Source organism: Citrus sinensis, chromosome 9 (assembly GCF_022201045.2).
Source record: "Citrus sinensis cultivar Valencia sweet orange chromosome 9, DVS_A1.0, whole genome shotgun sequence".
Lineage (NCBI taxonomy): Eukaryota > Viridiplantae > Streptophyta > Magnoliopsida > Sapindales > Rutaceae > Citrus > Citrus sinensis.
Window position 1 is genome coordinate 5,812,794 of NC_068564.1, and position 23,676 is coordinate 5,836,469.

The 23,676-nt window shown below is 34.6% G+C and overlaps 3 protein-coding genes across 8 annotated transcripts; 2 read left to right on the forward strand and 1 right to left on the reverse strand.

The window, feature by feature from the left end:
- Nucleotides 1-4,564: 4,564 nt before the first annotated feature.
- Nucleotides 4,565-7,083, reverse strand: LOC102612317 (zinc finger A20 and AN1 domain-containing stress-associated protein 8-like). 2 transcript variants are annotated; one of them, XM_052433550.1, is made up of 3 exons: nt 6,710-7,083; nt 6,433-6,581; nt 4,565-5,524 (listed from the first exon to the last, which is right to left on the reverse strand). In XM_052433550.1, the coding sequence occupies exon 3, from the start codon at nt 5,510-5,512 to the stop codon at nt 4,997-4,999; it is 516 nt and encodes a 171-aa protein (XP_052289510.1). In that variant the 5' UTR covers nt 5,513-5,524; nt 6,433-6,581; nt 6,710-7,083; the 3' UTR covers nt 4,565-4,996. The 2 variants fall into 2 exon arrangements, with proteins under 2 accessions (XP_052289510.1, XP_024958513.2); XM_025102745.2 differs by lacking the exon at nt 6,433-6,581 and having other exon boundaries at nt 6,710-6,751; nt 6,855-7,079.
- A 6,015-nt stretch (nt 7,084-13,098) lies between these two features.
- LOC102612826 (chaperone protein dnaJ 6) lies at nt 13,099-15,919 on the forward strand. Its single transcript, XM_006489993.4, has 8 exons — nt 13,099-13,453; nt 14,095-14,193; nt 14,272-14,373; nt 14,685-14,744; nt 14,839-14,945; nt 15,026-15,108; nt 15,360-15,450; nt 15,557-15,919. The coding sequence occupies exons 1-8, from the start codon at nt 13,355-13,357 to the stop codon at nt 15,762-15,764; spliced, it is 849 nt and encodes a 282-aa protein (XP_006490056.2). The 5' UTR covers nt 13,099-13,354; the 3' UTR covers nt 15,765-15,919.
- A 1,130-nt stretch (nt 15,920-17,049) lies between these two features.
- Nucleotides 17,050-22,630, forward strand: LOC102613123 (serine/threonine-protein kinase Nek6-like). Of its 5 annotated transcripts, XM_052433496.1 has the most exons (15): nt 17,051-17,300; nt 17,467-17,530; nt 17,645-17,769; nt 18,053-18,119; nt 19,029-19,094; nt 19,197-19,243; nt 19,787-19,832; nt 19,952-20,032; nt 20,107-20,149; nt 20,255-20,304; nt 20,603-20,684; nt 20,771-20,843; nt 20,921-21,004; nt 21,164-21,215; nt 21,299-22,630. In XM_052433496.1, exons 3-15 carry the CDS (start codon nt 17,651-17,653, stop codon nt 22,454-22,456), a joined length of 1,968 nt encoding a protein of 655 aa, XP_052289456.1. In that variant the 5' UTR covers nt 17,051-17,300; nt 17,467-17,530; nt 17,645-17,650; the 3' UTR covers nt 22,457-22,630. The 5 variants fall into 5 exon arrangements, with proteins under 5 accessions (XP_052289457.1, XP_052289456.1, XP_052289455.1 ...); XM_052433497.1 differs by lacking the exon at nt 17,467-17,530 and having other exon boundaries at nt 17,050-17,299; nt 17,635-17,769; XM_052433495.1 differs by lacking the exon at nt 17,467-17,530.
- The last annotated feature ends 1,046 nt before the right edge of the window (nt 22,631-23,676 follow it).

The window sequence follows — 23,676 nt, forward strand, 5'->3', positions numbered from 1 at the left end:
AAACCAAAAATGTCAAATTTAATGCTTTTTGGCAAGAATGCTAGTTGACTTTTCAGACAATTAAGAAATTGAAATTTTTGACTTTTACTGTATAAGTGGAAAATGAAGGACAGCCATTATTGCAGCCTCCTGTCAAAAAATCTATACAAAATTTTGGCCTCATGTCAGCCATAAAGAAAAAAACAATCAAAGAAAGAAGGCAAGAAAGAAAGAAAGAAAGAAAGGTATCCTAAGAATCTTCTTTACACTTTACACAGCCTGCTTTTATTTTTTTTTGAACTTCCAATGACAAATTTCAGGCATGGTTATTGGACTTTCAAATGGGTACACTTTACATATGCTTTTCAATAAAAAGTTTCATGTGAAAAGAACCATCCAAGACCAAGAATAGCTTATCATGTTTCTAAAATGTGATTTGTTGTGAGAGCAGGTTTAGGGATGACAAAATTTCGGGCTCACGTCGGGTTTAGTAAAGTTTAGGTCCGTTTTTTTTTTTATTATTATTATTTTATTTGTGGTTAAATTGGACTTTAAAAGTTATGATTAAATGATTTAAAATTTTAAATATATATTATGGGTGGGTGGACTAAATATATGTTAAATATTGTATTTTAAATAAAATAATATTTATTTTCTAAAATTTTTTAAAGTATTTTTCGAGCTCGAGCTTCACCTAAAAAACCGGCCTGACCCATGATACTCGAGCTCAGGCCGAATTTTTCTACCATCCCTAAGTAAGTTTCCGCTTGGATTCGAGGTTGTGGGGGTTCTTCTTCCTCAAGTCTATGGTAGTTTTGATATTTTATTTGTGTTGGAAATTATTTTCTAGATGCAGATCTAAAAAATTACTAGACTTAGAATAACCCCATCATTATGCAAAGTTAGAAGAGTAGTTAGAGCCCACTGAAAAAGAATAATTTCATCGTGTACACGTTACTAGTGAGTGAGTGAACTACTCCTTGTGCTGATGAATTTCCTAGGTGTTCTGTGCTGTTTTATTGTTGGCTGAGTAATGAAATTATTATTATTATTATTATTATTATTATTTTGAAAGGACGAAATTATTATTTTGCACAAAAGTATTCCATCTATGATATGAACACCAATTGTGGGTAATGTCAAAGAAACTATCATACACACTCACAAAGTCAAAAATAACATGGTAGCCCATAAGTTCCTTATTATTTCCATGCAGAAATTGAACAGTTTGTTTACCGTGAATAGCAGCAAATTAACTTTGCCTACATAAAATTTACGACCAAAAAATGATACTAGCTAGAAATTGATGGGACTAAAGTTTAATATGTCAACCATATAGAAAAAAAAAAAAAAAAAGGTGTCCAAACCTCGAAAGCATCCACACTTCAATACTTTATCGTTTAATCAATAATCACTATTTTACTAAAATTTATACAAACAATATGAGGCCAGAATGATTATTGTCATATACAATAATAACACAAGATAAGGTTAGTTGATGCAATTCAATTTGTTGCTTTCTAAAAGTTTTCTACTCGTATTCACGAGTCAACTTTTAATATCAAATGAGAAAAAGGGGACTGAATTTGAAGCATCCAAGGGCGTTGTTTCTGTGTGTTTTGCCTTTGGGTCCAAAGTGCATATGATAATATATATTTTAAAGTCAATAATGAATTGTTTTATGTTTTGGTGTATGCGCGCTAGTTGTTTGTGCTGCAATATTCCCTAGATAAAGAAGCCCTCAAGTCCCAACAAAAATTTTGAGGCAGCCCTTTTTGTCTTCAATTTTGATGATCATGATTCATGATTTGGTGGGTGGTGGTGGTGGTGGTGAGTGAGTGAGTGAAAGTTGGCCGGCAATGCCCCAATTGGCATTATCAAAATTTTCACTTAATTGCAATGAAGAAAGCTATATACATAAAGAACAATAATAATAATAACTACAATGATACACATTATTTACTTTTGAGGATTACATTGCTTTCTGCAGACGGTGCGCTGTGTGGGGGAGAACAGCCGGCCACCTTCCTCAACAAATCTTCCTTACTAGTTGCTGGCTCGCTTTCTTCATTATATCATCCTTTGGCTTTTATTATTGTCCTTTCACCGTTAATTTTAACCCTTGATTTCCACAAATGCAATATATGAGTTTAAAAAAAGAAATACAAAAATCTTATTGCTCAACGATGCGCGTTAATCTTACGTTATGAATAAAGTCACTTAGCTTGTCATAACCCAACCCAGACCTGATAAGATATTATCCGCTTTGGACTTAATAAAATCCGCACGATTTTGTTCTAGGAGCGCCTATATACCCCAAAATACATCTTGTCAATTAAGGTGTGTATCACCCTTTATAAACCCAGCATGTGTGTTTGTCGATGTGGGATTTACTTAGGGTGTTACGTACACCCCCTTAGGGACTTAGCATCCTCGTTGAGGTTTTTCCCACCATTGTTCAAGAGGACACACGGAGCTGCGTTGATACCATCTGTCATGACCAAACCCAAACCTGCTAAGATATTATCCGCTTTGGGCCTTAATAAGACCCGCACAGTTTTATTTCTGGAATGCTCGTACACCCTAAAAATTTTGGGAAGTTTGGACTGGGTCATGACATGGCTTTATTTTTTTGTTCGAAATTTGAATAGATTTAAGAATCAAAATACAAATGTCTAAATGATATATTTGTTATTATTTTTCTAATATCTAAAATGTAAATGGTCTTTTTTTATAAATAAAAGAAATTCTTAAACATAATATTTGACATTTACATCTTTATAAGTAAAAAAATAATTAAATTTTATAATTTACGAAATAAATATATTTAATAGCAATATTTTTAAATATAATATTTACTTCTCATTCAAATAAAAATCACAAAAATTCACTTTTTTCTATTTAAATGTAAATATCTGAAATTCAAACATAAGTAAACAAAAAGACAAACTAATTTATAAAAGTATCTAAAATTAATAGAACTTATCGACTTTAAATATTTAGCAAAAAAAAATCTTCAAATGCATTTAAAATTTCTACTAAGATGACAAAAGAGTCAGACCTGATTTTTAATCCGATTGACCCGACTCATAATTTTCGGGCTTTGAACCAAATTTAAAAATCAAGAATCAGACTCAAGCATATATATTAAAGCCCAGTTAAATTCAAGTCAAGATTCAGACCCTACATACTCCAACTCGACCGGCCCAACTCTGAACTTAAAAAAAATAAATAGTTAATATTTATTAATAGTAACTATTTATTAATAGTGATGAACCATAATGATATGACTTTAAATAATTAAAACAAAACATATTTTAGGATATGAAAGTCACTTAGCCAACACGTTTTCCCCCCGAAATTTGAATAGATGTAAAATCTAAAAATATCCATATGCAAATGTCTAAATGATATACTTATAAATCTTATTACTCTAAATATAAATAATATTTTATTTATTTTTATAAATAAAGAACATTTTAAACATAATTATTTGATATTTATGTTTTATAAGAAAAAAGAAGAATTAAATTTTATAATTTAAGAAATAAATATATTTAATATATTTTTTAAACATATAATATTTACTTCTCATTTAATTAAAATAAAAAAATTCACCTTTTTATTAAATTTAAATATAAAAAAATCAAACATAAGTAAATAAAAAAGACAAACAAATAGATTTACAAAAATATCTAAAATTAATAAAACTTTAGACATTCAACAAATAAATCCTTGAAGTGCGTCTGAGATTGCCAAAAGGCCCATAAATCTAATATGTTCTCAAATTGCGTTTATTTTCACTTATAATCCACAAATTTTTTATTTAATTTTCCAAGTTGTAGCTAAGAAATACACGTGGTAAACATAGAAACATAAATAAACAACATCCATCGAGAGAGACTAACGTTGACACCCGAACCTCTAACCTCTCTCTCAGCTCCTTTGTATTGTACACAGCGTATCCAAAGACACAAATTATCTGGTAAGTGGTAACAATCTCACAACACACAATGAATAACAGCTTTAATGGCTCCGGTTCATAGCAAGAGAGGCACGAGGGATTTAGCCTGTCCTCCTCAGAACTAATTAAATTTAATGTTATATCTCAACAAATTCTTTATAGGCAAGGTGAACACCGCATACAATTCAACACATTTCCTGTTCATCAAAAATAGTGAAAAGCTGGAAGAGTCCTCAGAAACAAGGTAATGGCATTACTAACGAGGTCAAGAACATTCATGATATTGATGTTAATATGGTATTATAACCATAAATATATGTAAGTCAGCAAGGAGTCATAGAGTCAGAACAATGATTCTCAGTAGAAAGCAACTATTCATGCAAAGCGTGCTATTTTAGGAGGAGAAGACAATATCACCAAACTGCTAGAAGAAGATGATAAGTACTGAACCAGATGGCAGTAGATTAGCTTCAAAGATGCACCTAGTGCCGCAAATAAATATCTGTTTATGAAACAGAAAAATGCACATCAACCATAGAGCAATAACAAAAAGCATTCAGATATGGATACAACAACAGCGAGAGATAACTGAATCTAACTGAAAGTAGTGAGAAGAAAACATCAGTCGCAATCAGTGCAAAGCTCATACTTAAGGAGGATAAGGTGAGAACATAGACAACAGAAGGATAAAAGTAGTAATACAAGAAATGGCAGGAGAATAGTTGATAGATGTTTCGATGCACTGCAAATACCGATTTTTTTTTCCCTCATTTACTACTACAAAGAAATGCATACCAACCAGAAGCAATATTACAAATTAACCACAAAGTTGTCCATCAAAACCAGGCACAAATAGAGACTTACACACTGGAGCCAACAAGGGAATCCTTGCCAATCAGCAAGGAATATAACTGCAATGATGTCCTGAAAATCATGACCTGAAACCATTTATACCAATAAAGGACATCTAACCAGACAAGAAACCAACTTATATCATGCGTGCCTAAAAAGAAAAGCATCATATTCTTTGCATAAACCTTCAGTTCATCACTACTAGATTTTGTCAAGTTTCTCCGCCTTCACGACAGGGTTGGCTTTAGCAATTGCTTCCCGAGCAGCAGTCCTATAATCAAACGGACAGCCATGCTTGTCAGAGTATCGGTGAACTGCACAGAAGAGGTTCCCACATCTGCAATTGAACCCTGTCAAACCGACACGTTTATTGCAAGTTGTACACCTTTTAGGGCCTTCCTTTGCTTTCACTCCTGCGAACCCAAAGGAAGAACCACTAGATGGTTCCATGGAGAATTTCTTTATCTCAACTGGTCCCACTTGTAGATCCACGCTGCCAGCAACGATGGGCTCCTTGCCAGTCCCACCGGAGCTGCCATGCACAATGCTCCCAATAGATGAAGCTGCTAGTTGGGCCTGTTCCTGATTAAGGATCATGGCCTTGTGGCACTTGGAACACATATTCATGGTAGCAGCACTTCCGAAGAAGCCACAATTGTTGACGCAAAGAATGGGGCCTTCTGGAGCTTGGCATCCAGTTTCATCATGTGATTCCATCTTTTCTACCTCCTGCCAGGAAATCATCTTATCATCTATATTACTACATACAACTACTAAACCATACAAATGATTCAGCCACCAGCTCAATATCAATCAATATAATCCCATACAAAAATTGAACAAACTCACAGACCATGATGCATTCAAGAAAACTAACAAAACAAATACAAAATATGGACAAAGAAAAAGGAAAGAACTTAATCTGCACAAAACAACTTCAATCAATGCCACTAATCACTATAACTAGTCAATTCACTGCAATGCATCATGATTGACTAAGCATAGGAAAAGAGTGCTCTATGATATTAAAAAAAAAGAAATGACCAGGATACCTTAGGTTAAGACTTAAGGGTGACATTTACAGAACCTAAATCAGCGGCTATCAGCCAGGAGAGGACGTAAGAGCTTAATAGAGTTAATTGCTAAAAGGGATACAAGCATATATCATACATAACACAGTTAATCTATAATATTCATCCTCAAAAGTTCAAAATGGAATGAAAAAAAAATCATAAAACAATAGTAGGTAGATGGCTCGAATGCATTCACTCGTTATTCAATTGGGTACTGGTTTCAATAATATCCAAGAAACTACAAAATACCTACACAAGTATTCATGTTCACATCCAGAAGGACTTAGAGTTCATAAATGAAAATATTTCTAGGACTCGGGAAAACTCTGTTATCCATCAGTAAGCTTGCAGGTTGTGCGCCTACAAATCATCAATCTCGTGACAGCACAAAAATTAAATTTACCATGGTCGAAACTGGTATAGCAAGTGAACATAACACTATAAATTTCAAACGAATCTGAAACAGATATGAATTGTTTTCACTTTGCACAAATCCCCTAACCCACAATATTTGAAACAGATACAAAAACCAATTAAAAAAAAAAGAAACAAGTAAACACATACGAAAGGAATTATAATCTCGACCAATTAACCCAAAATTCAGGATGGTTTCACAGAGCACAACCCCAACTTCTCATTTTGCCTCACACTTCAAAACTTTGAAGCAATCAAAGTTTCTATTTTTGAAGCCATAATCAGAAATCATCAAAAACCTAGCACAAAAATTGAGAAAAAAATCTCATTTTTAACCAACTACTATGTAAACTAAACTATAATTCCAACTAAATAATTAAATAAATAAGCAAACTCCCATAAATAAATAAATAAAGAAAACCCTCACCTATTCGTCCGATCTTGATTTACAAAATCGAACCGAATTAATCTGTAAAAAAAAATTCCCCAAAAATCAGTTTCAAAAATCAAGGTTTTGATCAACCGACAAGACTGAAACTAATCGACGTCGTTTTATGGACGTGAAAGCTTGCCTTCAATCGAAGAGATAATCGTAGGTAATAATATTGAAAAAGAAAAAAAAAGTGAGGCCAAGCAAAAATAAAAAAGAAAAGAGACAGAGAGAGAGAGAGAGAGAGAGAGAGACGGGGCGTTTTATTTTTTTAAAAAAATTTTCTTCCAAGTTCTCTCTCTCGCTACGGCTTTGCTCTATTTAAGACGACGCTTCCACTTTTTCATCACCAACGAGAGCTTTCCACCGAGTCGGTGATGCTTAACTCATGCCCTGGATGCAGTTTCTATTTGCTGCTTTGCCATTCGCGCTTGATTTCGTGGCTGACTTGGGTTGGTTAACCCGCTCTGTTGTTGCGGGGCATCTTGCGCTGGGCTGGGCCTGGGTAGGTTTCTGGTGGCACTGCTGTCGGTATGTGAGGTCCAATTTGTCCAAGTATGACCAGACCAGTTGGTGTATATGCTTAAAATGGATAAACTTTGGATACGTTCTTGTTTTATATAAATCTCAGGGGTGTATATGAAAGTAAGTTTGTTAAGTGACAGGAGATAGGCAAGTGAAGCAAAATACAAATAAATTTTTTTAGTACAAGTTTATATTATTCGATAGTACTGTTTACCATATGGACGGTTGTTTTCGAATTATTGTGAGATGTTGTCGTATGTGATTTGATAAAAATCATTATTGATATTAATAAAATATTTTTAGTTAATTTACGTTTATTTATCTAGGAAAATGATTGAATGCTTATTCCAATCAAGAAACTCTTTAACCAAGCCACAAAAATTTGATAATGATATTATTTTTAGAAATGAAACGTTATCTAAAAATAGGTTTAAAGCTCTTTCTTGAGGTAGACTTAGCTAACTAATGTAATGCTTAATTCCTCGCTTTTCTTTCGCACCTATAACCTTAATAATTGCTGTTTGGCGGGCTGTATTTATCATCGGCATTGAAATTTTGAGCCTTCATGTTATTGCGATGTTTTGGGGTTATAATGTTGGTTAGGGGTGGGCATTTTACCTGATCCGACCCAATAAATTTCGGATTCAGGTTGGATCGGGTCGGGATTAAAACTCGATCAGGTTGTGATCGGTTCGGGTCAAACCCGACCCGATCCAAATACCCGATCGGGTTGCAAAAAAAAAAAAAAAAACCTAAGCTAACACTGCACACAGCACACACACATACACTGCACACACACAAGCTACACATCACACACACTGACACACACGCTGCACACACATGCTGTACACAATCACTCAACAATTCACATTCACAAATTCACTCACAAACCTAACACACACACACTGTCAGCCACACACCACCATCACAAGTTCACAACTTCACAAATCACAAGTTCACTGTCAAGCTCAAACACAAATAAGGCAGCAGCAAGTTCGCAACCAGCCACCACAAGACTCACACACACCAGTCCACGATCTGCTGCTGCCAACTGAAGTCGCGACCAGCTGCTTCCAAGTCAAACCTGTCCAGCCGTGAGCCGTGAGTCGTCCGCATCTCCGCAATCTGCTGCTGCCAACTCCCAAGTGAAGCCGCGATCTGCTGCCAAGTGAAATCGCGTCCAGCCGTGAGCCGTGGCAACCGATCTGCTGCTTGAAGGCCGAATCCTCACAACCCGACCCGACTTTCTCCCCACCCAAACCCGATTTTGAAGCTTTCCATTTCCACTTTCCACTTTCAAGCTTCAACTTTTTTCAAGTTTCCTAAGTCGTTTCATGGTATATATATACTATATAATTAATTAATTATATATGCTTAATTGTTTATTATGTAATTCAGTAATTGGTTATTATTTAATTGTTGTAATTAATTAATTATGTATTTATAAATATTAGTAATAAAATCAAGGAAATTTTGTTAATTATTGAGCTCTTTAGAAATTATTTTTTTTTCATATATAAAAAGGAATTGTTGATTGGTGGGTTTTGTTTTTATTTCATTGATTGTTATCGTTTGCTCTCTTTAGCGAATAGACCATAATAGTCAAGCATAAAGGACATATGAAAATGTTGTTAGCTAGCAAATAAGAAAAAATTTGTTAATTAATAATAATTGAAATAATATTAATTGATATTTGTTAATAATTGTTAATAATTGATTTTTTATGAATAAATTATCACACTAGGTAGATTAAATATTAAAATTAAGTATTATGTTGTATATATTTTATAATTATAATGTGTTATGTGATTATGTGCACTTGTGCAGTAGCTTCAAGCTTTCAACCCTAAAAAAATTAATAAATTCAATTAATATTTTATTGTTTGTTAATCATCCGTTAAGTTGTTAAGTACAAGTAACTTGGACTTGAAATTAAAGGATTTAATTTATAATAAGAAATAAGACATAAATAGACAAATAATATCATATTATTATGGGGAATGGGTAATTGGATATTATAAATTAATTAATTAATCATGAATTTCTTACTTTTTTTATAGAGCATGAACAACTTGAATTGAAATTACTAATTTTTGTTTATGGATTATGTTAATAATATTTCTGTGCTTTGATTTTTGAATTAATGATTATTAATTATTATTTTGAATATTCAGATGCTTGGACGCTCAAGATCGAATTCGATGAGTGACAATGAAGACCAAAGCGTACAAATGGAAGGAACCCATAGAGGAAAGGAAAAGGCGAAGCGGAAAAGACCGCCAATGAAGAAAAAATTGGCAGTATAGAATCATTTCACTTTACTTGAAGATAATCCAAACAAATGTATGTGCAACTATTGTGGTAAGCAATATCAATGTCATTTAAGGCTTGATAGGATTACAAATATGACAAGGCATATAAAGACATGTGAATCATACAAGACATTTCGGGCGGAACAAAGTGGAAGTCAACAAAATTTGACATCTGAGGGCGGCGAAGAAAATGCTAGTAATTTAGTTTTGGGTAAAGGATGGAGTCAAGACGCGTGTCGAAGGGCAGTAACTAAAATGATTATTATGGGTGAGTTGCAGCTCAATTTTGTAGACAACAAAGGATTTAAATATTTCTGCAGTGTAGCTATCCCGCAGTATGTTATGTCATCTCAAAGAACTATTGGTAGAAATGTTATGGAGTTATTTTTGGAGGAAAAAGGCAATGTTGAAGAGTTTGATTTGCAACAACAAGCAGCGAGTGTCTCTTACAACTGATTTATGGACTTCTGTTCAAAACATGAGCTACATGGTGATTATAGCTCATTTTATTGATAGTTATTGGTGTTTGAATATGAGGATTATTAGTTTTAGCGCAATCGAAGATCATAGAGGGAAGTTGATTGGTAAAAAGATTGTGGCTTGCTTACAAGATTAGGGGATAGAGAGGTTGTTTGCAATAACTGTTAATAATGCCATTGCAAATGATATTGATGTTGGTTATGTCACTATGCAGTTGCTTAGTTAGAGGAATGATGATGCGCTTGTGTTGGCGGGACAATAAATGCATGTGCGTTGTTGTGCACATATTTTGAATTTGACTGTTGTTTCAGGATTGAGAGAATTGCATGCTGGTGTTACCGTTATTCGGAATGCAGTGAAGTACGTGACATCCTCCAGCATGAGGCTGCGGACATTTAAACAATGTGCTGAGCAGGTGAATTGTCCAAAATGAATTGTTGTTTTGGATTGTCCTACCAGGTGGAATTCTACTTATTTGATGTTGATGACTGCGTTGAAATTTCAAGCAGCATTTCATAGAATGACAGAAGTAGATAAACCTTATGAGGCATATTTTACTGAGAAAGAAAATAATGTTAGAAGGGTGGGCCCACTTGGACCGAAGGACTGGGAGAGTGTTGAACGAATTGTGAAGTTTTTGAAGTATTTTATGATGCCATATTATTGTTTTCTGCCTCTTTGAGTGTGACTTCTAATCTTTGTTATGATACTATTGGCTTAATTGAGAGTTCATTGATTGCACTGTAAGAAAATACAGATCCTTAAGTATCCTCTATGGCTTATAATATGAGGGAAAATTTTGATAAGTATTGGGAGTCCACAGGAAAGATAAACAAAATGTTGATTATTTCCTCTATTCTTGATCCACAAACGAAAATGGATTTTGCTAAATATATTTTTGAGATCATTTTTGGCAATGATAGTTTGATGGTTGAACAAATGACCAAATCAGTAAATGACTTGTTGAATGAGTTTTATGATGTATATAGTGCATTCTCCGCTAGTTCCACACCATCGATGTATGGTGAGAGTGGTCTTAGTGGCTATGGAGGTACAAGTTTTTCTCAACGTTTTACAACTGAGGCTAATTTAGTGGATGTTGCTGGTGGTGAATGTGATGACGCTTTTCAAGTTGCTCGCCCTTTCCTTGGATATGCTAGGAAGGTTTGTGTTCAGAATGAGAGTAGAAGAGTAGTATCTGAGATGCAAAGATACTTGAAGGACCCAATTGAAGATTCCAGCAATCTTAAACTTAATGTTTTGCTTTGGTGGAGGGTGAATGGATTGAGGTATCCAATTCTTGAGAAAATTGCAAGAGATGTCCTTATTGTTCCTGTTTCCACAGTGGCATTTGAGTCTACCTTTAGCACCGGGCGTCGTATTATTGATGAGTATAAGAGTTCTTTAACCTCGGTTATGGTTGAGGCATTGATATGCACTGAAAATTGGCTGCAGTCTAAACTTTTTGCCAATTCCATCTACAAACTCTAAGAAGATATCAAGAAGCAAATGTTTCATATGGAATTATAAGAAGGTAATGTTTTTAATTTTTTATCATCCATTAAATACATAATATATTTAAAATGCATTATAACTTTATATAGAACATCTACATGCAGTCATGCACTTGAGTAACTAATTGATTTATTTTTTAGATTTTATAGAGCTTATAAGTTCACAAGCTTCGACAGTGAAAGCGGTGAACGCCAACATTTATGTTATGGATGTTTGAAAGGTAACTTTTAATATATATTATTATTCATAATTTGATATTATAGTACTATTAGTATTTGGTTGTAATTTAAGCTATAATTATAGTTGTTATAGTTTTACATTTTAAGTCTAACTTGTAATTGTTTTAGTTAGACAAGTTGAAGTTGATAGAATGTTATTATTGTCTAGTATTATTATTAACTTGATTTGGTGATGAATGCCATAAAATAAGCATAATATAATAGAAATATATAATCAAGTGTGTGTAGTGAAAAATTTGGTAAACATATATATTTATTTGTAATTATAAATTTATAATGATATAATAGAAATTAGAAAGATTGTAACACCCCTTTAGCTTAATTAAAGATATGAATTGGATTTATTTATTTGTGTTTGTGTTTAATGTGTAACCTTATGAATTTGGTTTATTTGCTCAATTTTTTATATGAATTGAGTTTGTTCATTTGGAACGTGGCTTAAAGAAAATATTTATTGTACATTTTCTCAATCTTTCTCTAGGCAATCGGCACTTGAACTTGGAGTTCAAAATTTTGAATTTAGAACTTGTCAAAGTGCTTGTATGGAGCCATGGAGGAACCAAGGTGGAGGAACCAAAAAAGCTTATTTAGTTTTAATGTTTGAACTTTGAACTTTGTGATTTATGTTTCTAAACAATTTAATTTTGTGACTTTGTGAGTTTGTGTTTCAAACTTTGAAAGACTAATATTTGGAAATTGTGCTTTGGACTTTGTAAGTTTGTATTAATTTTAACTTTTATTTTGGATTTTGTTGGTTGAGCAAATAATAGTCCTAATCCTACCCTCCAAGCCAATAGGCAAATAATCATATTGTAGCATTTTAACTTTATTCATTTAATTTAATAACATCTTCTTTTCTTTTTTTTAGTTGAAAATTAGTAAAAATGACTACAATTAAGAAAAATGTCTTAAAACTATCATAAAAACTACAAAAATAGGAAAAAAAAAGAGCTCAAAATTGCATTAACCAAATTTGACCCGACCCGAATTGACCTGATTTCAACCAACCTGAACATAGTTTGGATCGGTTCAGGTCGGGTCAATAATTCGGGTTATGTCGGATTGATTCTTATCTAACCCGAACAACCCAAAACCCGATCGGGTTGACCCGAACCTGACCTAAACTCGATTTTGCCCACCCATTGTTGGTGATAGGCGAGGTCGAAATAAGCAGAGGGTGTATATGCAGACAAGCTCAAACTTCCGATCCGGTTATGGGTTGTTTAAACCTCAGGGGTGAGTGTGAAATTTTCTGGACATCACTCTTATCATATGCAGCGCGAACTATGATATGTTTCAATCTCATTCAACACATCAAGTAGACACCCACGCTACGCCCCAACTTAACTGGCCCCATCTCTTGTCGACGATGTGATTATTCCAATTTTTTATCAAAAGCTAATATACAGTAGCACTCACCTGATCATTCCGGCGGGAAAAGAGCCGAAATGGCGGGAATAAATCGGAGACGAAAATTTTATTCAGCACCAATACTACCACTGGTATAAGAACCCCAACCCTTTACTTCTTTCACTTTGGAAAGCAAAGTAAAGAAATTTATAAGGGGTAAAATGGGAAAGCAGAAGAAATCTAGGGTTTCGCATGAAGAAGAAGAACTAAATCAGGAGAATCTGAATCGATCTTCTTCAAATGATAAGGACCTTTATGAGGTATCATTGTTCTTTTGGGCGTTTTATGTTAATTTTTTTTAATAGGGAGTTTAATTTGTTAAGTTAGTCGTACTTTAGTATCAAGGGTTTATTGTACTGTACTTGTGATGCTGCAATAAAAATTAGGGTTTTATTTCATATTATTAGTGTAAAATTCATTGCCTTCGTCACTTAGCACAGCCAAGTTCTGATGTGTTTTGTGAATTGGCTTAAATGCAAGGATTTGTTTTCTGACTGGAATTCTTTTTTTTTTTCAATAAATATATTTGTCTTTTACAAGGCAATGGCATTTGGTTTGTTCTTGATGATCATTTACCCCTATAAATGTACTCTCAACTGTGTTGCTTGTATGCCTTTAGACTCTCATTTTCAGTTTTCAAGCTTTCGTGTAGAATATCAAATTGCTTTGGAGAAGCATGTGTATTCTGTAACATGCACGGTAAACTTTAATAGTCTCAACTAATTAATTTGGTTGGCTTTGTAGTGATTATGATTCCAAGAATTTGAATGCTTTCATCGAGCTATTGTAAACTTATGCACCCCACTTACCACCCATCTCCTTCCAATTTCCTGTTGTGTTGGGTTTGCATCCTCTTCTGAAGTAAACCGAGATAAATCTAATACGGATGCTCTGCTTGCAGGTTCTTGGTGTTGAAAGGACAGCATCTCAACAGGAAATAAAGAAAGCATACTATAAATTGGCCTTACGACTCCATCCAGATAAAAATCCTGGTGATGAGGTAAGGAGAAAACTTAGTTACCTGCATGGCCGGTCATTTTTATTCTCTGTTGTGATCTATTTTATCTTCTTTGAACAGGAGGCGAAGGAGAAATTTCAACAACTACAAAAGGTCATTTCAATTCTTGGTGATGAAGAAAAACGGGCTCTTTATGACCAGACCGGTTGTGTCGATGATGCTGTGAGTGTTGAGAGAACTATTTGTTTTCTAGTAATTTTATTTAGATAAATTAAAGTCTAGGGCTAATAGAAATTCCATGGTGATGAAAAATATTTCATTTGCACTATATGGTCTTAAGGAATCCATCCTTTACAGTTCCCTTTTTATTGACCAACTTATACCTGGTCAAAAATTGGCAATCATAACTATATGCGAGAGATTGGGCTTGAATGATATTCTTTCTTAAAATTTGGAATATTCACTTTCAGTTTTTTTATCTTTTCAACTGTTGCTGCATTTTGTGTCTCATTTTTATCCTTTTTGCTGGTCAGGACCTGGCTGGGGATGTTGTTCAAAATTTGAAAGAGTTTTTTGGAGCCATGTACAAAAAGGTTAGATGCTTTAATCATGAAAATTTTGAATTAATGCCTTGTATTATTCTTCTTTTCCATTCCATTTACTTGACAGCTGATATACGGATTGCAGGTCACTGAGGCTGATATTGAAGAGTTTGAGGCAAACTACAGGGGATCTGATTCAGAGAAGAAAGATTTGATTGATCTGTATAAGAAGTGCAAGGGGAATATGAACAGGTTAAAGAGCTATGTGTTTCTTTTCCCTCCTTGGACTTGCCTATTTAAGTTTGATGGCTTAAAAATTCTTTCTGCCACAGGCTTTTCTGTTCAATGCTTTGTTCGGACCAGAAACTTGATTCACACCGTTTCAAGGATATTCTTGACGAGACAATTGCTGCAGGTAAATGTTCGTATCACTTTTTGCTTATATACCCAAAAAGTTTAGTGTTCTAGACCTCAGAAGTTTCAAGTTCTGCCTCTGAACTAGGTTAATTGCAACTTAAGTGGACAACCAAGACTTTAAAAGATAATTGATTGTTCCACGTTAGAGGGCCACCTTATAGAATAAGAATATTCAAATTTGTTTTATGTTCTGGATTATCTCAAACTTGTGAGATCTCCAATACTGATCTCTCTTTCTCACTTGTATAGGAGAACTGAAAGCAACTAAAACCTACCAAAAATGGGCCAAAAAAGTATCCGAAACAAAACCACCTACCCGTCCTTTAAAAAGGAAAGCAAAGTGAGTTTTTACTGGCCTGTCTCTTTTCTACTAATACTTTATTATCCTCTTTTGACAAACTCATATGATATGAAATATATTGTGGCCATGTTTTCATCTTTTACAGATCCAATAAACAATCAGAATCAGATCTATATGCAGTTATATCTCAACGCCGAAGTGACAGGAAAGACCGGTTTGATTCTATGTTCTCATCACTAGTGTCTAAATATGGCGGTGCTGCTGCAGGTTCAGAGCCTACAGATGAAGAATTTGAGGCTGCACAGAAGAAAATAGAAAACCGCAGAGCCTCTAAAAAATCAAGAAGGAAGTAACTTTGCTCAAGGATTTGATTTAACTGTACAAATCTTTATCCTACTATTAGTCTGCGAATCTCTTCTATCATTCAAGTTTAAAGTTCTAATTGATTTCATGTCAACTGTCAGCCTTTTAATGTATGCTTAATTATAGACCCAAAAAATTAAAATTACATATGTCGAGTCTGGTTACATTGATTAGTGCAGGGACTTGAAGATATGTCTTGGATGCTCTCAGCCTATTGATAAAATTTCTGCATTACATTTACAAAAGATACAGAATACAGATAAGGAGTTGTGACGATGATCTCTGATAAGAATGTGGTATTATAAGGGTCAAACCTGGAACACATGGTTTTGGTTTTGATTTGGGAAGCTTCCCTATTATTGATTCATAAACAGACAAGCTTAAACAATGGCACTGGTTGGTGCTAGGCTTCCGTGGAAAGTGCCTCGCTCAAAAAGGACAAACGTTACATTGGAAAAACAAAAGTGGACCAATTTGTCTCCATCTCTATGCTGGGATTAAGCTCCCATTTGAGAGCACCCTATGCTGCACATAAGATTGGTGTCAAAATTATGCAATTTTTTTGTTCATTTATCTTGTGTTAAATTGTTAATTGCAAATGAGAAATCCCTTTCTCACCCAAGCTCTTTGATCGATTATTATTGTTAATTTTCTATCTGTTGTCGCTCTACAAGGCCAAAAGAGAGGTTGCTCTAGATCAAAAGACATCCATCGTTTTCTACACCGACAGTATACCTCATGAATTATTTAACTCAAAAGCAAAGAAGGGATTTGTGTAAAAACCTATATGGGAATTTATTTTGTACCAATTACCAAATGTTTAAAAAGTAACTCAATTTGCTTATCTCTACTACTACGGCCTTCATTAGCTTAACATATTTAAGATAAATAAATAAATAATTCCCACCCACCAAATTTTATAATATCAAAAGCATGATGATTATATATTTTATAGCCAAAAGTGAATGTATAATGAAATTCTTTGTGCCTTTAGTAAAATAAAAGTTCAAGCCATCCATCAATCATCATTAGCCTTAAGCCTACCAACTAATCTTATACCAATTGCTGGCCAACCACAACACAAAAACAAATAAATAAATAAAAGAACTAAAGCAGGAAAAAAAAAAGGAACTTACAACCGTGTGATGCCATTGGAAGATTGCATCTATTAAGACCAAAGCTCAACAAAAACTCTAATTGGGGAATTTCCCTTTTTCTTTTTTTTTTTCCCCCAATCTAATTTCGTGAAGACACTGACATCACAACAACTACATATTGGGAAACAGTCTTTAGAATTTAGTGGTATTTATATTATATAGCTCTCATGAATCTGTAAATGCAAGCAAAGCAAAGCAATAGTCTCTCTCTTTTTCCTTTTCTCTTTGGTCTTCAATACCTGTCACAGTGTCACTCTTATTCATTCAACCTTTCAATTTACCAATTAATTGATTAAGTATTATTATATAAATATATATAATATTTGCATTAGCCTTTGTTTCCTTTACTTCGGTTGTCCTTCCATTTTGGTAAGTCATCAACCTAATTCTAATTATCTTATTATTATTGCTTTTGCTTATGCTCCTCCCTCTCTCTCTCTCTCTCTCTCTCTCTCCCTCTCTCTCAACTTGTGTGGTGTAAAAAACATAATAATTAGTGCAGCTTTAGTCATCTTTATGTCTCTTCATATATCAGATCATTGTATTTTGCTACTTCTATAATCTCAAGTCATTACTCCTCTTGAAGAGATAGAAATTTGGTAAATTTTTTAAACAGAATTAGTCATTTTCCTGCTTGAATTTGTGCTAATATAACAAATTTGATCTGTTGCTGAAGTGGGTTTGGTGTTTTTAATGTCGTTTGGCTTTTGAAGGAACCAATGGAGACTGAAAATGGCGATTCGAAGTCGAAGCTGGAAGATTATGAAGTGATTGAACAGATTGGAAGAGGAGCATTTGGAGCAGCTTTTCTTGTTCTGCATAAAATTGAAAGAAAGAAGTAAGCCAGTTTTCATCAAATTCTGTTCACCCCCCCCCCCCCCCCCCCCAAAAAAAAGGTCTTAATCTTTAGCGAATTCAAGAAAAATTGGGAAATGATATTTTCAAGAAAAATCAATTAGTGGGTACAATGTTTTATCAAAATGGCGACTTGACTTGAGCTTGCGTTTTAGATAGTGTAGCTTGCTTTCTAGATAGCGTCGGCACGACTTGCTGTTTCTTAGTGGAGAAGATTGACTTTTAGCTTACACAGTGTGTGGTTGTTGATTTTCTTTTTCCGTTAGGTATGTGTTGAAGAAGATTCGATTGGCCAAACAAACTGAGAAGTTCAAACGGACAGCACTTCAAGAGGTTGCTTTCTTCATAATTTTTTTGTTTCATTTATTTATTTAGTGATTCTTGCAACATTATTTATGTTTTTTAGAAGCCATCAATTTTTTGACATTGCACTTTGCCTATTTATATTTTTTCAATCCTAATGATAATGTGTTTAGAAATTAGTTCTTTAGATATGCAGAATATGGTTATTTTCGTTTGTATAGACTTGTTTTTGAATCTTTAATGTGTAAAATTTGATTCGTCACTTTAATTTTGCAAAGCCATTTTTAAAGAACTCTTGATAAAAATCTCATTTTTAGCAAAAATGTTTCGTATTTCATTTTGGAAAAGGCTTTTTTATTTTAATTTTGGACAATTTTTATCTAAACTTATATTGATCTGATTGTAAATTATAGGCCTGGGTACCCAGTATCCTACACAGCATTCAACAAACGCATATATAGTCATCTGAGAACCTTTGGTTATACGTCTTTATCTTACCAACAGTTAGCAGATTCTTCAGTTCATTGGCTCCTCATTTGTTTTACTGAATTATTTTTTGCACATTGATAATCCAAAATTGATCTGGGAAGTTCTTACTGAAATTGCACTTATGCTTTCCGCTTTTGGATTGATCTGCTGTAATACTTAACAGAATCATGATAATCAATGGAAAGTGAAATGAAGTTGTAGCTTCCATCCTGAAACTTGCAGTTTGGTACTTCTAAAAAGACTTTCAAACTTGCCATCTTTTAATGAGATTGTATATCGCTGTCTGGTTTTAAGATTGTAGATTGCCATCTAGTTTTCCTTCAACTTCTAGGAAGATACTTACAGTAGGGCCTCAGGCCCAGGCTTGAAGCCTAAATCGTTTTAATCTTCAATGCTCCAAGCAAACCAACTTTTCTTTCAAAAGACTATTTATGTCCATTTCTTTTGCAGATGGACTTGATTTCCAAATTGAATAACCCATATATAGTAAAGTACAAAGATGCTTGGGTGGACAAGGTAAGCATGTCATGCATTTATATTCCGGTCTATGTAGAATTTGTTCCTATGAGACTATGTTACCTCTCTATTAACATGCTTGTTTCTCTTCATGTTTCATAGGGAAACTGTGTCTGCATCGTAACTGGTTACTGTGAAGGAGGAGACATGTAAGTTACCACCATGTTAATCTTTTCTTACTAGGTTGTGTGAAATTGTCGGGGTAGATTCTTGGGTCAAATCTTTACTAATAGGAAACAGAAAAGTATTGCCAAGAATGTATTAGTGGACTTTCTCAGGAAATGTGAACAGATCGTCAAGATTCTTGTTGATTCTATGGTGTAGGTTGCATGTTTGTTTCAGGTAGCACTTCTTGATCATTGAACATACTTACATTCATTTTTGTCTCTTTGTGAGAATTCAAGAATTGATAATTGAAGGCTACTGGTGATCTTCACCTGTACAGCCTAGAAGCAAATTAAAAGCTCGACCTGCATATTTTTTAAAATTTTACATCTTATATCAGAAAACATTATGCTAAAATATAAATTTCTCTTTGCATATAGTTGTCAACTGAGGATACCTTTGACGAGATTTTACTAAACCAAAAATGCAAAATGTAGAATATGGAAATGCTGTTCATAGAGGACTAAACCAGAAACATTGTGTAATTGTCCTGTTTTTAATTTTTTTTTTTTTTTTTTTTAACTCAGGGCTGAAATTATAAAGAAGGCCAGAGGAGCATGCTTTCCGGAGGAGGTAATCCTTATCGTGTTAATGAAATCATGCCCTATACATGCATGCATGCATGCATATATACATACACTGCTGACTGAGGCAACATTCACCCATCCTGTATTTTGTTTGGCTTTGCTCAGAAACTCTGCAAATGGCTGACCCAGCTGTTGCTAGCTGTGGACTACCTTCACTCCAACCGTGTCCTTCATAGAGATCTTAAGGTATACCTATATGTTATAAATTTTTTTAAAAATTATGAATAACATGTTTTTGATTTAATCTTGTTCAATTACAGTGTTCCAACATATTTCTTACGAAGGACAACGACATCCGTCTAGGTATGAAGGAAAATTGTAGTTGGGAAACAAAATTTTTCACTCTCATCAGCTTTGGCTTACAAGTTAAGATGTCTAAGAATTGTATGTCTTTTATGAACTATACAGGGGACTTTGGGCTTGCAAAACTACTGAATACAGAAGACCTTGCTTCCTCAGTATGAACTCATACTTGTTTTTGATACAATGCATTTCACTTTGTTTTCAACTTGAATCTAAAACAAGTTGTCAACTTTAAACCCTGTCAAAACTCTTTATTTTATGAAGCTATCATGCCCACAAGCACTTTTAAGTTACCATATCAAAATTTCTTATAAAATACACTGAATACGAATACTTAGTATACATACTAACAAAATTTTATGGTTTCAATATCTTAAGAGCTTCTTTTAAAGACACTTTATTCAATTTAGTCATTCAGATAGTTTACTGTCAGTGCTGTTTCATGTCTCATAGGTTGTTGGCACTCCCAACTACATGTGTCCTGAACTCCTAGCAGACATTCCTTATGGCTATAAATCTGATATATGGTCGCTCGGTAAGAAATTCAGTAAGATTGGTTGTCAGTTTACCAAAATTATTTCGAGATTCATTGTTAACGGTAACATACATGTGTTGTTACAGGTTGTTGTATGTTTGAAATTGCTGCCCATCAACCAGCATTTAGAGCTCCTGTAAGTTTCAGCTTCAGATACATGTAATTACCGTACAGTGGCAATAAAATGTGTATATTTACTTTATGTAAAAAAGCCATAATTAAATGTATTTATTAAGAACTCAACAGGATATGGCTGGACTCATCAACAAAATAAACAGATCATCCATTTCTCCACTCCCAATTGTGTATTCCTCCACAATGTAAGTATCTCTCGCAATCCTATTACAGATATTCGATGTTTCTCAAGGACCACTCTAGTTCATATAACACACATGCAATTGCCCTTTTTCCCCATGATTCCATATTTTATCTTACAATATCATATATGTATTTACTGAGATGGCATTTTAATATCACAGGAAACAAATTATTAAAAGCATGCTAAGGAAGAACCCAGAACATAGACCAACTGTGAGTTTCAGTTACCCTAACCTCATATCTGGTCTATTTAAAAGCAATTATTCATTCTTGTGCCTGCACTTTTTGAAATTTAGGCTTCAGACCTGTTGAGGCATCCGCATTTACAGCCATATCTCCTTCGATGCCAAAACCCATCTTCTGTTTATCTTCCAATAAAGCCGACAAACATTATGAAGGAGAAAACAAGAAAATCACCATCTAGCAAACATAATAGTCGCAAGGATAAGGGGGAGAGAGAGGCAGCAGCACCTAACCAGTTGGAAAATGTTCGTTCAGTAGCGAAAAATATTGCTGTACAGCTCAACAATCTACCTCTCGATGACAAGCCAACTTCCAGTACTAGTACAGAAGACAACCTTGAGACCAAGAAAGTTGATCCTACTAGCTACACAATGGAAGTCTCCAGCTCCATCAATGATTCCAAAGAAAGGTCCACTCAAACTGAGACAAGTGATTGCAGCAGAGACAAGCAAGCTCACTTTAATGGCAGCACTGGCTCTGACTTAACCTCAGAGATCACAGCAAATTCTCAGAATGAAATACAAGAACCTGCTGATGCACATGTACAACCCGCAGAAGAGATAGATGTCGAGACTGTGAAAAGTAAAGATCAAAATCCATTTAGCGATCGAGTTATTGAAGAAGCTGATATAGAGGGTGAGAGCGCTGTTCCCTTGGACTGTGGGAAAATGACGCCGTCCAGTGCAGGCTGCAACGGTAACAACGAGTCTCCTGACGATAAAAGTTCATCATCAGCTATATATGAACCCGAAGTAGCACCTGGAAGTTGTTCGCCAAAGATAAATAGCGACAATGCACAGAATGGGGAAGCTCACATGGGCAACTTGTCATCTGCAAGCAATGATGCACTTCCTTGTAAAGATGAAGCTCAGACAAAACCAGATAATACTAGTTGCTCCATGCAAACAGAGAAAGATGATTCTCGTGCATTTAATCTGGCACCAAGCGACATCTCATTACTAAGTACCGTTACGGGGATAAGTTGTGATGAAATCAGGGCAGAGTGGGAGAATCCAACCCAGCAAAGAGCAGATGCTTTGGAGTCTCTTCTTGAGTTATGTGCACGGCTGCTGAAACAGGACAAACTTGATGAACTGGCTGGAGTGTTAAGACCATTTGGTGAAGAAACTGTCTCATCTAGAGAAACAGCTATCTGGTTGACAAAAAGCCTCGTGTCTGCACAGAAATTTAATGGGGGAACGGGAAATTGATTATCTCGAGGTATTGCCATTAATTTTTACAATTTTTTTTTTTTTTTTTGGGAATGTTGAGATAAAATGGTTTTCTTGGAGTGTTTGATTGAAGATTAGAAGCTTGAATAACATAATTTGTAGATTTAACACACGGTTGGCTTTCGTGGGAAATAAACTGGATTGATTGATTTATTTATTTATCTTAAAAGCAATTTATGTCAACAAGTTTCTTGTGGGATTTGGATGGCAGTTAACGTAGTAACTACAGATAGTGTTCATTGCATTAGATGCTGATGCTTCAAAAAAAAAAATCTTTTTTAACTGAATTATTAAAAAGGAGAGCAATCAAATAATGGGGTAATTAGGATAAAATCAAGGTGTGTTTTATTCCGACATAAATTTCAAAAGCAAAATACAATTTAGGTTAAAATTCCGCTCACAACTAGGACGAGGATGAGGGGCTTGGTTTATAATTATACAATAATTCGAAAAAAGAAATACCACCTACCATGGCAAATGAAATTGAACAAGAAAGAAATTAAAAACCTTCCTTAGTATACATATTGACTATATACGCATATATAAGATGGATCATTCTTTTGAAATTTGAAGCTTCAAGCACACGTATTTTTCATTATCTAAGTCTTCAAATTCGCAGCAAGACTAATGCCAGTAGTAGGCCAAAAATGACACAAGGGATGCCACAACCAAAGAACCCATAACGGGCAATGTCTCAGCGGCCCCATCAGCGGATGGGCCGAGGGCTGAGTCCGATGGGGCCATGCTCGGCCCTGGGCCACCAGCCTCAGGACCTTGTGCCGGGGCTGGGTCTGCGGCCACGGCAACGCTCAAGCAGGCGGCGACGGCGACGAGTACAGCACAAGAGATCTTCCTCACGTCCATATTGGATGTAGCTGATTAATCTGATTGGTAACCTAACGCCTGCCTTGGAGTTCAAGAAATAGCCCTTCTATTTTTCTGGGATTTTTTTTTTAAATTAGCGAATACCTTTTTTATTCTACTTTTTTGGGTACTTTTGGCAGGTCTGTATAAGATGAGTGATGTAGAGGGTAATATATATATAAGAAGAATTGGGGTTATTTTTAGGACTAATTGGTTTTTTTTAGTTGAAGATTTTTTGTTACTTGTTGGATTTCACCATGAGAAGAGGATGACCATGCAGGCTTGCGGGATGTGTATGGATATCTTTTGTTCTCGTGCATGAGGCAGAAAATTTT